The sequence below is a fragment of the Athene cunicularia genome, assembly GCF_003259725.1.
Source record: "Athene cunicularia isolate RWA chromosome 5 unlocalized genomic scaffold, athCun1 chr5_part1, whole genome shotgun sequence".
Classification (NCBI taxonomy): Eukaryota; Metazoa; Chordata; class Aves; order Strigiformes; family Strigidae; genus Athene; species Athene cunicularia.
In genome coordinates, this window is record NW_020799101.1 from 29,711,602 (window position 1) to 29,726,034 (window position 14,433).

General features: G+C 36.5%; 1 protein-coding gene across 9 annotated transcripts in view; it reads left to right on the forward strand.

Annotated features, from left to right (window-relative positions):
* The first annotated feature begins 1,846 nt into the window (after nucleotides 1-1,846).
* The window catches only part of HECTD1 (HECT domain E3 ubiquitin protein ligase 1), a 62,871-nt gene continuing 50,284 nt past the window's right edge, over nucleotides 1,847-14,433 (forward strand). For all 9 annotated transcript variants that reach the window (XM_026850031.1, XM_026850038.1, XM_026850039.1 and 6 more), the window contains exon 1: nucleotides 1,847-2,120. In XM_026850031.1, coding sequence (XP_026705832.1) covers nucleotides 1,981-2,120 — 140 coding nt within the window. In that variant the 5' untranslated portion in view covers nucleotides 1,847-1,980. The remainder of the gene's footprint in view (nucleotides 2,121-14,433) is intronic.

Below are 14,433 nucleotides of genomic sequence, written 5' to 3' on the forward strand. Positions count from 1 at the left end.
GCGCTGGCCTGCGCCCCGCTGATGTGCGCGTGTAGGCCCGGGCGGGGGGATGAGTCGGGCTGCGGCCTGGCCCCGTTCTGGTGCGGCTCTCCCGGGAGCCCCGGCCTCTCGCCCGGCTCTGCTTTCTGCTCGCTAGTTCGTTTCCGTCTGGTTAGAGCCCGCCTGGGGTGGAAGAGCAGCAGGTGCCTGTATTGAGTTTACCCCTCTTTCGCTGTCTCTTAATTTTCTTGTTCCTCCCCTTCCCCAGTTGAAGTTAATGATTTAGTCGCGTTAAGGAGAGGTACTGTATTTACAATACGATCCCACTTGTACTGGCTGAAAGTAGCTTTATTTAGTCTTGGAACAGGAAATAGAGTCTGTAAACAGCTCTGACGATCATAGGCATTGTTTAAAGCACAGAAAATAAATGTAGTAACATTTGAATTACTTCTTTCAGCAAGACTGCAGCAATAACAAAAATATCTAACTGGCAAGCAGTAGTTGAGTGATCTGTGATGTCATTATGGTCCTAAATTATAAAAAGGAATCATGTGTCTTACTTTTGTCTCATCTTTGAGTTCAAACCTATTGTGAAACAGCACTGCTGATTCAGTGTATGTTTCTCCATATAATACCAATTTCTGAGTCCCTTTTGTAGATGTGCCCTTGATGGAGTTATTTTTTAACTATTAATTCATTAGCAGCAAGTAAACAAGGAGGCAGACTTTGTCCAGATCGAGCTTCTCCCCCCTCGGCAACACCTCCACCCCCTCCCCTCCCCTCCAGTTTCTGGGGACATATCCAGCATTTCATACTTACCTATGAGTTTGGTAAACTAATTTTTTTTGTTAAGCTATATTTAAAAAAAATATTCATTTTGTCCTCTCATATGTTTAATTTGGAGTGATTGGTTTGTAACCTTTTAGTTTTTCTATGAAAATAGCTGTTTGCTGTGTACTTAGGCATGGGAGGTGAACTTGACTATTTGGTAGTAAAACACAAAGTAAAAAGCGAGCACACAGGTCAAAAATATCTCTTAACATTTTAAAGGGACTTTTTTGGTCTTCAGCTTGCATGTACGACTATGGCATTGGGTCAACAAATAATGTTGTTTTCCTTATATGTCCATGAATTATTTGGATTATTCACTGCTTTTTTTTTTCAAAGCTATGAATTAGATACATTTTTTTTCTAAAATAATCCCATCAAACCCCTAATTCTTGAAAATGGAAGTGATTAGTAAATTGTCTTTTTTATCCTTTGACTTAAAGGTTATTTTATGTTTGAATGCTTTTTTAAAAGGTGAAGGATTAATAAAACTTTTGCAAAGAATCTCCAGATCTTTAGTTGTATGTCTTTTTTTGTTTTGTGGATTTGTATTTAAAATGTGACATTTGATGTTTTTCTATATTTGAATACTTTAGTGAGTGTTAATACATCTTTCAGAAAGTTGGACACTTTATAATAAAGTCATATTAAAGGAAAGGGGATAGACAAGACTAATAGTATTGTCTTTAGCTTTGAGAATATGCAAAGGAATTAAGCACTGGCCTTCTACTTAAGTTTTAATTTTGATTATCCTATGTATAAGCGTAGGCTCTAAGTTTTGCTTGGTTGTCAGCTGGAACCAGAGATGTTTTTGCAATAGAACAGAACAAATACATTACTGCTTACTCATATATAAAGCTTGGGGAGAAAAAAATGCTGATCAAATATGTGGAAATTTTCTTAATGTCAGCCCAAAACTGTGCTATATATTTTAGAGAGGAGAAAATCAAAGAAGTTTAAAGACAAGATTGTGATGGTATTTATTTATTTATTTATTTATTTATTTATTTATTTATTTATTTATTTACTTTATTTCCAGGTGAAAACTGCAAAAGCCTGGGGCTGGCTAAAGAGCTGAAGTTAGTCTGGCTTGAACGATTAAAGGATATTTTTGGTACTTTTTATTTAAGTGGAGATCGTGCTTTTTTTTTTTTTTTTTTTAAAATAAGAAACATGGCAGATGTGGACCCAGACACGTTGCTGGAATGGCTGCAGATGGGGCAGGGAGATGAAAGGGATATGCAGCTAATAGCACTGGAACAGCTATGCATGCTACTTCTGATGTCAGACAACGTGGATCGCTGTTTTGAAACGTAAGTAGTTTCGGCTTTTGTTAATGGAATGTTATTTTCCTCTCTTGGTAGCTGTATATAACATGTAACATTCCTAGAAACTTTCAGCCTCAGAAATGTTCTTACAGTCTGAACTTGAGCATAGATCACTGAAATGAAGAGTTTCTGTTAATGTTGTGTGAAGTACTGTTGTCTGATTAAAAATGTAGCGTCCAGTGAGTGATCCACAGTGCTCATTCTGACATGCTATCTCATTGTTTAATTAAAAGAAATGTATTCAGAGTAGCAGTGTGTTGGGTTTTTTGGTCTTGTTTTTAATGGTAGAAGAAGAACTTTTTTGAATTAAAACTGTAACGATCACCTAGATTTATATAAGCATCCATGCTTTTGCAACACTTTTCTCAAGAGATAAAGTAGCTTTTCCTGAGCTCTGTGAATCCTAACAAAAATCACAAATATTAACCAGTGCTCACACAAATATTTTGCCCCTTCTTTGAAGGATGTTGCTGTTTATGCCACCCTCTTTCTCAACTGCATTTGTATGCTTCATATAGCACAGTCTCGGTTCTCACTCCTTTTTACACTTCTCAGCACAAAGTGCTGATGTAACCACTTCTGTTACTTAATAGTGTTTCTGTGCATGTCTAACACTACTTCCTGTGAGGGCCCACCAGTAGTATGGAAAGGAGGCAGCAAAAGTCTAAATAATCACAACTTTAAAATCGGACATCTCTTTGTTTCTCCAGTTCTTATTTAGATGCTAATGCAATCTCTCCTCTTTTCAATTTTTTTTCATTACCCTCATTTTCCTTTCTTTTGCATCTCATGAGTACAGCCAGTGTCTATGATAAATCTTGCTTCAGCAGCGTGTAGGTTCAGAAGCATTTAAGAAGGTAGCTGTTTGTTACAGTGTTTAGTTTTCTAGACTTGTAGAACAGTTTACAAGGTTAGCTCTTGTTCATCTTTCACAACTGCTTTTATTACAGAAAGTGTAAAATTCATACCTCTCTAAAAGTTGGTTATGTTGTAGTTAGGTAACAGTGGGTACAGTATTTTGTACACTGCTTTAAAATTTGAAATTACCTGATCTTGGCCTTGATGAGCTTACAGGGAAAATTTTGGCTTGGAAGAGACTTACTGTAGGGAGATGCATTTGACTTTCCTGTCGGTCCCTCATAGTCCTAGTACTGGTGGAGCACTGTGTTTTCAGCCTTAGTAAACCTGATTTACTGACTTAATTTGCTGCTGTAGGAAAGAATTTGGCAGTTAAGTTGTTTGGTTTTTTTTCTGACAAATCTAGGTGAACTTCTTGCTTCAGTATGTTCAGTATAGAACATAAGTTTAGGCATAAGCATTTGTTAGAATGTCTTCTGGGTGCTTGAGAATTGGAAATGAAATGTCAACTTTTAAAATGTAAACCAGTTATGGTTTTTATGCATTTTATTTGCAACAGACTTTCATCTCAATATAAATTAATTACATAGTTGAAGTGTTTTTTTTTCTTGAAGTATAGATAATGAATGCTCTATTATTGCAGTATTGTGGTTTTAAAATTAGTTTTTTATGCCTGTAAGAAGGAACATTTAAAATACCATTTGGCATTTTCCTTTTTTTTTGAGCCTTGGTATAATTTAATTTTACTGGTCTTCTAAGTTGTTGATCTCTTTTGCTGTTGTAAGCTTCCCTCAAACAGAAGACAATAAAGTGTAAATTGGGAAAGAGTTGTCAAGGTTCCCAGTCTGTTGAAGTGATGTTACAGTAAAGTTAGAACCTCTACTTTTGATTGGCACCATGAATATACTGAAGATATGGTTCCATGGTATTTGGTGATCTGACATGATAGCTCATTACCTTCAAAAGGGAGAGCTACTTCTTCCCATTTATCACTCACCATTTTTATTCCTCCTAGCCGTATTCTTGCTTCATACCACCATCGGGGCTTACTGGATACCTCTACCTAATTCACTAAAAGACCAAGCTGCTCCTTAAACCCCATGAAGATGGCGGCTAGTTTCTGCTGCTACAGTGAATTACAGCAGATCATAGAGGTGTCTGATGAGTACTGGGGGTAGAACTGTGTAACTGGAAATAATGGGAGAAGCAGAGAAAGGTATACGTTCTTCAGTGGAGAGCTGCTCAGTGGGTTCTCTTGGGTGGCTGTGGTAGCACAGCCTGCATTTCAAGATGACTTTATTTTGAAACTCTCTGTAAGGAATAGATAATGTCTTGAAAAGTATTTTAAAAATCTTTACAGGTGACAGTTCAAGTAGCCAAAACTGTCACGTGCTGAAAGACTGTAACTACAATAATCCTTGATAATGCTTTTCAATTATGTTTTTAAAGGAATTACTGCTTGTCTAAATAGGAGATATACTATGTGACAGAAGGATTGCCAAACACATTTTTCAGGAACTAATTTTGAAAATGGTTTCAGTGTATGCTTGATTTATAATGTGGACATTTTTCTGTTGGTAAGAAAACCAGCCTCTAGACTTTACAGCATTTTTTTTTTTTTTTTAAGAAGAGCATTCACAAATTTTAGTACGCTGTGCAGATGTTATTTCAAGATCTTGAAATTGTTTATTGCTATTAATTATGTTGACTAAGAAAACTTTAAGAAAACTTTTCATCTGTGGAATTCAACATCTGTAAGGTGGAATCAAAACAGTCAATTTCTTGGAGAATAAAATGTGTTATTTTTCAGGAATCAGGGTGACTTTAAATACTTTTACGTAAGAAATTATTTGCTCTTATGACGTAAACTAAGAGAAAGCTCATCATTTTAGTGAAGTACTCCTGTGATTAAAAGCTACATATGGTGAGGACAGGCAAAGCTGTGAAGCACAGACACATTAAAAATATTGAGATGAATGCTAGGCATTTTCCCTAAAAGCACAACACTTTCTAGACTAATTTCTTAAGGGCAATACACTTAGCAAAGAAAGATCGCAAACTTGGAGGGGGGGAAACAAAGTATTGTAATGATGGATTTAAGATCTTGTACTTCATTACTGCAGTAAAGTAATAGGGTTACTTTACCATTTCTTTGAAAATATGTTTGCATATTTTAAAGTTAATAATTCATTTCTATACAGGATTAATGGATATAACATAAGTGTTTCAGATCAAATCAGAAAAAATGGAAGTAGGCCCGAATGTATGGCGGTGTATTTCTTAGTGTTCCAGTAAAGTTCTAGCAGTATCTCAACAGATTGCAGGGTATGCAGCCAGTAATAGGTGGCGATGCCAAATAGTTGACGTTTCTTTACTTCTCCCCAGATTTACATATTACATCTGATTAAATTATTTTTAGTGTTACTCATATGTTAGCATTACAAAAATCAGCGGCATATTCATCTTCTGGTGATAATGAGTCACAGACACTGTTAGTCACTTAGCATGAAGAATGGCTAACATTTTACCAGCAGCAAAAGCCAGTAGCTTGAACCACAGAAACTTAGAGTGAATAGAAATGGTTCTCTTAAGTAGTTGGAGTGAAATAGCTAAACTCATTGTGATTATAAGTTGGTCTCAAATTGTAGTTAAACTGTGTGCTATTGTCAACTTTACTAGGAGTTTTAAGTATGCTTTTTATATAAACATAATTGAAATATTTTTAGTGCTTGAATTGTTCCAGGTAATTTCAAAGACAATGTAGAGGCTGTTGGTTACAATCTCACATTATTAATATAGTCCTTTTCCACATAGGTGTTTCAGTTTATCTTTTTTTATTTTGATTGTTTCAGTTAATTTTTGGTGAAATAAAATGAGAATTCCTTAGATCTGGGCTTTGTGTTGCTATTTTTTTTCCCTGTCTGCCAGAGGAAAAGTGTTTATCAAGGAAGATATTTAATTTCCTTAATTACAAAGCAAACTTATAGAACAAAGTAGTAGTATAACAAGTAAGTAAAACCTGAGTGAAATATTTTTCTACACTGAACAGCTGAAATGGGCCTTATTAATGCTCAGAAAGAGAAATCATATTTTCCCCTTTGGTTGTGCCCCAAGTCACCTTTGCGTATTTAGCATTAAAAAGGTTGGTCAGCGAAGAATTAGCAAGAGGTATCAGCTTATTTGACAAATAAAAGCAAAAATTACACAAAGGATTGAAATTTAGGGTTTTAGTGTATAAAATAAAAATCCTTTCAGCTTATTTTTTAGATCAAGTATGTTTGTTTTAATTTACATTAAACCTTGTTCTTTCCTAAGTATGTATTCACTAAACAAAAGGTATATCCTTTCCCTTGTATTTGCTAACATGTAATAACAAGTGTAAGAAGAAATTCCAGTGAACCAAAGACTGTGGTGATGTGAGCTAGTGAGACTGTAGTAGAATAATGTGGAACAGTTTAGTTTTACCTCTACCTGATTGCTTGAATCTACAGGCTCCTGTGTTTATCAGGATTGTATAACTCCAGTAAATCAAAATTAGATACAGAGAGGAAAACAATTTTTCTTGTAGGCATAGGGATCTGAAGTGGTGGTTTTCAGGCCCATTTAAAAGTTTGCGCTGGCTTTAAAAACCATCTTTGTAATTCAGACAGTGGTAAAGTGCTTTTTAACAGATCTAACAGTTGTGGTAAAACTAACAGGTTGAGAGGGCAGCTTTATCCATATCAAGGTGTTTTCATGTTGTGTGTCCTACAGATTTGCTCATTCTGTTATTTTAAGGGGGGGAGCGAAGACCATTATTACAGTTCTGTGCTGGAGTGCAGCCATGAGTAACTTAGCATAAGTATTGCTTACAGTTGATTTTAAACCATGCAAAGCATATGTTCTTTGTGAATGATTGGTTTGGACTAATGCAGACATCTCGATAAATGAAATTTTGTAAGCTTTACAATGGCAAGACTTTGTGTGATTCCTACTGACTTTTTTTGCCTTTTAATGAAGTCAGAGGGTGTGGCTACGGTGAAATGCCAGCATTGGAATTATTCACTTTGTGGACTCCCAATATAGTGGGATCTTCAGCATCCTGTAGAGTGTTTTTCTGAGATGGAAGTAGGAGTGTGTGCTGTATTTTTCAAGGAGCTATCTTGTTACAGCATAATGTTTAGGACTATTTCTGATTTTTTTAAGGCTGTTTTTTTCGGTTGGGTAATTTTTTTTTTTTTTTTTTTTCTCCAGTGGTGAATGTTAACACACTAATGTCTTTCTGGTTGTTTTTTGTAAAATGGGAATTACGGACTCATTGTCACAGGTTTTATGAAGATTAATTAGCCTGTCTAGTCATTTTGGGAATCTTAATGGTTACAAAGACCGGAAGGGAAGATTAGGTCATCTAAATTGACATCCTCTCTTTTGTCATAGGCCCCTGTATTTTACCTGGCTATTACTGAATTGAGCATCTTGTTTGATACAAGCATAATGTATAGCTAACGCTTCCAGTAGGACATTCTACCTAATTTTACACCCTTTTTGCTATTTAATCTGCTCCCTGGTTGTCTTTGTTGTTGAAATTTGCTTTTCCTTTTCCATGTGAGTTGGCTAGACTGCCTCATTCTGTGGCGGGCAGTCAGTCCACCTTTTCTTATTGGATTAAAAGCCAGTAATGTTCTTAATGTGAATGTACTTGCACATAAGGATCTCATCAGCTCTTGATCTTCCTTCCCCTCTCCAATTCTACAGTTTCAAAGTTTTTCAGAAATGTTTTCCAGTGTTGCCTTCATCTATGCTGTTTATAGTAGTACATTTAGTTTACTCTTACCAGTTACGCATCCCAGATTTAGTTAGATGTTTCCAAAACATTGTACAGGAAGTGTGGTTTTAGTTATTTATCTCCAGAGTTGCTTTTCAAGATAGGATAGCTTGCTTTTTAGGTATGGCTTGATGCATTACCTAAGACTAAGATCTGTAACTTGGCATTTGTGTGTGTTAAAACTTACTCTGTTTAAATGAGCCTGTGCCTCTGAGTAGGCCAGACAGTTTTGTGTAACTCCTTCCACTGTCTTTGTCACTATTTACTTGTCTGTCATTTTTTTCATTTTTTCTGGTAGTATCAAGTACTCTGTTTTGTTCAGAGTTTTGAGTGTGAGATAAAATTGAAGGGGTTCTTGCAACTCCTGTGCAAAAGAGGGTTGCAGAATTTTAAGGCAGTGACTTAATGACCTTTTAAAAGATTCTATCTCCTAATAGATTGGATGAGACTAATCAAACTAATTTCAAGTAGTGGGCTTCTTTTCTTGAATGACTGTACTAGTTTAATTTCAGTATCAGCCTCTTACGAAGAGGCTATGTAAGAAGTATAGACAGCACAGATTGGTAATGGGGAAATGGAAGTTTTCTTGTTTAGATTGGTTCTCTTTTTTGAATGCCTGGAAATCTGGCAGAAGCAAGTGGGAGCATGTGCACACTTAGGCGTACACTTACAAAATCATACATATACGTAGGTGGATGTTTTCTGGCCTTTATTTGTTCTGTAACAGTGTTGTAAGAAAACAGTGTATAGTATGTTTTGGAAATGGGTCCAGAAGAATACATGTAGGCAATGCAGATGTGTGGACAGTTCTTGTGGATGATTGTGATTACTCTGCTGATGTTTTTGGTTCATATGTGGAAACAAAATGGTATTTCAGCAAAAGAAACAATGAGGAAAAGTCTGAGATCTCCTCCCATAGAAAGAACTTCAGAAAGGGAAAACAAACTAACCAAAAATAAGTTGGAATTACTATTGCTTTACGAGCAAATCCGTTGTGCAGGATGTATGTTCTTTGAAACTTTAAAGTTTTGTGACCAGTCATTGTAAATATTGAATTGGTGTGTTTTTCCTCAGAAATGGTTACTAATGAGGTTTAAATTATTTTTTTGTTATTAAAAATTATTATATTAAATAATTATTAAATAGTCTAGGCATGTATAATTCCTTATTTTCCCATTTCTAGCTGGTCTCAGCATATGGTATGCATTAGAGATCCAGCACAAGTGCTGGCAGGCAGCTGAGCTTGGTTTTCTGCCACATGTCACATGTCCTGGAGCAGGCAGCTGGCTGAAGCCGAAGGCTTTGTCACATGGCAGGGGCTCTGCATCAACGGAATCCAGTGGTTATTCCGGAATTGAGTAACACACCCTAATGCTGGTAGTAGTTATGTTAACCATTTTGAGGATGAAGTGAGGTTCTCTTTCCTTCTTTTGGGTTTCATTTAAACACAACAGTAGTCTTTAAACTACCTTTGTTGTTGCTGTTTGAGCTAACGCTTTTAAGTGCATTAAAAATATCAAATGTAATTACAGAAATGAGTTTACACTCCTTATTTTTACTTGCTTAGTATCTTTGTACACTGGCAAGCTGTAAAATCAGCTGAGTCACTTCATTCGAGTTTAAGGGCTTAGCACTGGCAGAAACTTCCTGCTGTAGCTGTTTAAGAATATTGCATCTCTATGGATATTCCTGTTCCTAAAGAGTGGCGAGTTATGCTGATTATAATCCTGTAGTAATATAATTGCACTGATAAATTTCCCTAGCCCTTCTTGACATTTTATCAATACGATTGTGATACTTAGAAAATGTTTTTAGATCAAGTAGATTTTCAGCAGAGGAAGAAGGCCTATTACAGAATTTATGTATCGTGGTCTTTACAATGTAATAAACTCATTTGAACACTGAAAGCATGAATATGCTTTTTAATAGAAATTATACAGAATCAGCACTTTTTAATGTGGTTTAGTTCTTGATGTCAGTCCAGGGAACAGAGAATGCTCTACTACCCTAATCTTAATAGATAAATATTGATACAGAATAGTACTTATTTCAGACTTTTTAAAAACTGTTATTTACAAACCTGTCTTCCAGCAAGACCTTTAAAACATGGTAGGTGGAAGACTTGCAAGATACTAAGTGGCAGAAGCTTTTATCCTGGGAGTACCACAATGAAGTTGTGTGAACATCCAGAACTGAGAGACCTAAAGTAATAAGCAAGACTTGTAGCATTGGTCACAGAGTAACCTCATTAACTCAGTGAAATTAGTCTTTCACTAAGGAGTAACAGAGTAACCTCATTAATTCACAAATCAGTCTTCTGAAGTACTCTTTTAAAGTGCTTGAGGAAGTGCCCTATTTGATGTTAATATAGCTTCTTAGAAATAAAAATCTAAAAAGATTTTCCTTTAATTTTCATATTCATTAGAAGTGCCTAAATAGAAATCTGAACCTTGAAGTTTCCTATTAGCCATTATTTTCTAATTTGAAAGAATAACAAAAATATTAAAAAGTAGATATTTTTTGTTGTATTAAAAGAAACTCACCACTGTCTTTTTGTTCCATTGCATAGGTCGTTGTGAACAAAGTGATTCTTGCCCGCCCCCTCAATCTGAGGATAAAGCAACTTTTTTTCCTGTCATAATTTATTTTTTTCTGAGATATATTACTACTTTTAGTTAGTAAGTGATCAACATAAAAGCAACATTGTGAAAATGGTTTTGATATTGGGATGTTTTAAGTTTAGAAATTGCGCACTCTGCTTTTTTCCCTTGGTGGAAATTGAGGCCTGCAGTGATGAAAGGATTATTTGTGTTATTTTCTCTTGGAAATCAAAAGCATCATCTGTCAGTAGATGGAAGTGTACTAAAAGTCAAATATCAGTTTCTGTCCCATCACATCAGTTCAGTGCTGTAGTTCTGCCCTCAGCCTCCTTGCTGTCCTGAGAAGGTTTGGCAGCCTTGTTTTTCCCATGTAGATGGTTTCCTAAAGGCCTGTCCAGCGTGCAGCTGCTATGATATAGACACTCCTTGAAATGCTTTGCTTTGCCAAAGTAGTATTTTAGTTCTGAGCAGTCTTAGTTGGAACAGCATTAGGGTCTATATTACTGATGGGACCTAATCTTCTACAGCAAATATTTGAGACAGTTTTAGGTCCCTTTGATCTATTTTTGCCCACCTAAGGAAGCTGGTAGGGATTTACCATGGAATGGTACACGACATGGCTTGTCTGACTTGCTGTTTGGTGCATGCTGGTGTTGATTGTATTTGCTTACCTGGTGTTCTGTTAAAAAGAGAGACTGGTCCTCAAAAAGTGCTCTTCACAGGACCTACTTGCTAGATTGGTTTCCAGGTGAGCAGTGGATTTCTTTTCTCTGTGCTGCCTTTGCTTACGCTTTAGTAACAAGGTGCCTTTACTCAGGATTGAATCAAGTGAAAGCTCAAGAACTCCGTGAAAGCCCATTTGTATAATTTTGAGGTGCAACGACCATCCACTGAGTAAGGGCAAAACTTCCCCTTTTTCTTAGGAGTTAAGTGCCAGCATGCAGGAATCCCAAGTGGGGCTGTGTGACAGAAGGAAGGGGTGTGCTTTGGACACCTGCTGTTATGGCTGTGACAGTGTTGCATCCCATCTCCCATGGTGTGCTGGTGTTCCCATCTACCCCTTCCAGTCCTTCCTCTGGCACTACTCACAGATGCATGTTCTTGTCCCTGAGATGTGTGGAGCAGATGCTCATAGCTTCAACCGCGAGAGACTCATGTAATAGCTTAGGGCAGATTCGGGGATTAGAGGGTGATCTCTATAAAGCTGCCTTGTGTACTTCTATTTGTAACACAGTTATTGATAGGAAAGTGATCTACAGCATAATGACTGAAACTCTTCAAAATGACAGCTGTACAATGTAATGCTGTTACTATTCGAGCCACTTGCTTGAGAAGACTGTGACTGGAGTGCTGGGGATGTGTCGGTTCACCCTTCTCTGCTATTACAGGCTCAACCACTGATCTGGACTGTGTGTGAATGACTGAACTGATACTTTCTGTTCCCTCACTAGCAGGAGCTTTAGGAACTGCTAAGTCCTGATTGAACTTCAGCAGGCAAAAAGAATCTGAATTTATCTGTATGGCATGTGCATGCTCATGCACATGATCTGTGTGCATCTTTTAAGGGTTCCTGTGTAACTAACCGTTCTTTGTCTACTGGAACACTAGTTTGTAGTTTTCACCATGAAATAAATAGAGATGTTTTTCTAGAGAATACTGAAGTTTGGGGTTTCTTTTCTTTGTATAGAGGATGTTTCATAAGTGTTTTAATCCCTCTGCATAAAACTTAGCTGTCCATGTGGTTTATCTAGTTGTGTAGTAAATTTGTTCTCCCTTTATTCAGCTGCTGCTCTTGATTCTACCACATTTTCCAATGCCTAGACCAAATATTTTTGCAAATAATGTATCTTCAGTTATTACAGTACCAAGGTCGAAGTTCTCTTGTGACCTTCATTAGCTGTAGCACTTTGTGTATATACCTTGTTCCTGTTCTGAATATTACTGCTCCTAGTAGAGCAGAGTAGAGCGTCATTCTTACCTGGTCCTTTTGCATGCATGTTCAGAGTGGCAATTTAGACAGCAAACGTGAACATAATGACAGCAGTGCAGTTAATTCCTTTGATAGTTTTTGGAGAAGCTGGAATAAAAAATTGTCTTCCCTGGAACGTCTCTATTAAAATAGCAGAAAATGCTGGTAATGAGTTAACACAGTAAACTGGTAGTAATGTGCTTTAAAAAGCTGTGAGGAAGTGGAATAAGGAAATCCAGTGTAATGATGTGACAGGCTAAACAGTAAATTGAAGTTGTGAGAACTGCTGAGATATCGAGATAAGATGTAGTAATGTGGGGTGATTAGTTTGCATTCCCTTGTCTTTATCTGTCCTATTGTACAATTATACTTTAGGCTTTCTAGGATGGAATCTGTTGGTTTGCTCTTGTAGTGCAGGGAGATCCTGATCTGGGACAAGTACCCTCAGGTGCTACAGTATGACAAATACTAATGACTTCTATGTCCCAGGCAATAGATTAGGAGAAGGAGGTGCTAACCATTATTAGGAACTTTTTTGGATAGGAGAAGAAAATGCAGTGAGAAGTTCAGAACTAGTAATGAGTGAAGGCTCAGTCTTAATCTAATGTGTCTAATGATCACAAGACTGCAGTAAATTAAGGTGGGAAGTGTTTTAATCTTGCAGACTGTGCATGTGTGTGTATGCAGTCCTGCTTGTTTGCTTCTGTGATATTAATGAAGGCCAGTCAGTTACATTTGCCCACCAGAAGCTCCTGCTACTGGATTGTTTCACTTAGTTCTGTACAGAAATTTACCATCTTATTCATAACAATCTGCATAATTGGAATACTGTTCAACTTCTAGGAAACAATTTTCATCTGCTAATAGGGTTTTTTGGTCTTGTCTCAAACTCTTGACACCCACAGAGTGAAGGACTACCTGAAGAGGTTTGAGCATAGCTCCTTGGGGATGTGTTTCTTACAAATATGACTCAATAATGGCATTTTCATAGAATTATAAAAAGCCTGTAGCTGACCAGAAGGGCTGTTAACATATGAGTAGTGAAGAACCCTGTATACTTGACTGGCATAATAAACATACTTTTTTCTGCTGATATAATTACATGTTCAAAATGTTAAAGAGCTGTGCTGCTTAGAACAAAGCATAGCAATGTATTGGCCTGAAATGATTATTACCAAGCAGTGGACAAGATAGAGGTCCTGTCTAGGCGAATTGCTGTATTGTGGACTGCACTGGCCAAATGTGTCTTTTGTGTCTGAGAATGTAACTGATGACTGGACTTTATTTTGAAAGTCATTGTCAGTGTTGCTGTCATCCTTTGGGGCTTGAAAGATCAGGTTTGATCTCTTGCTAGCTGTGACCTCTTTGAAAAATTAATAGCAACGTATAGTAGATTGTTAAGGCAGTCTTTATAAAACAACAATAAAAATACTTTTTGACAGTCTCACTGGCAAATACTCAGAGCTGATAGAGTCCAGGTCTGTCTGCTTTACTTTCTTCAGAAATACTTCAGACTTCTGCATGCATTTTATTGCCTGGTATGATGCATTACTGTACTGTGTAGAACTTGAACTAAACTTTTTGAGTTGAGAGACACACAAGGGGGAAGAAGATAACACAGCTGTACATACTGTGTGCTAAAATAATAATAAGCAGCTCTCATTTGCTGTTTTGGAGACTTAAGACAAATATTCCAGTGTGATTTTTTTTTTTTTTTTTCTTTTTTTCATCTTCCTGATAACAGTGTCTGAGAAAAATGTTTACACTTCTATTACTTCTAAATTTGTATTAGATGTAATAATGACCAAGTTTTTTATTATCTTTATATGCATCATTGTATGACTGATGCTTCTTCATAAATTGTCCCAGTTTTCACCTTTTTTACTATGCATTTTTCTGTTACATGTTGATGATATGATTTGCTAGATTAGTTTATAGTTGGTCCAGAGCATACTATTAGAAGGCTAGATTTTTTTTAATTGTTAGGTAATGGGCAACTGTTTAAAAATATTTAATGAGTTCTGTGTTGAAATGCCATGAATTAACTCTTAAAAAGAAAAAAATGTT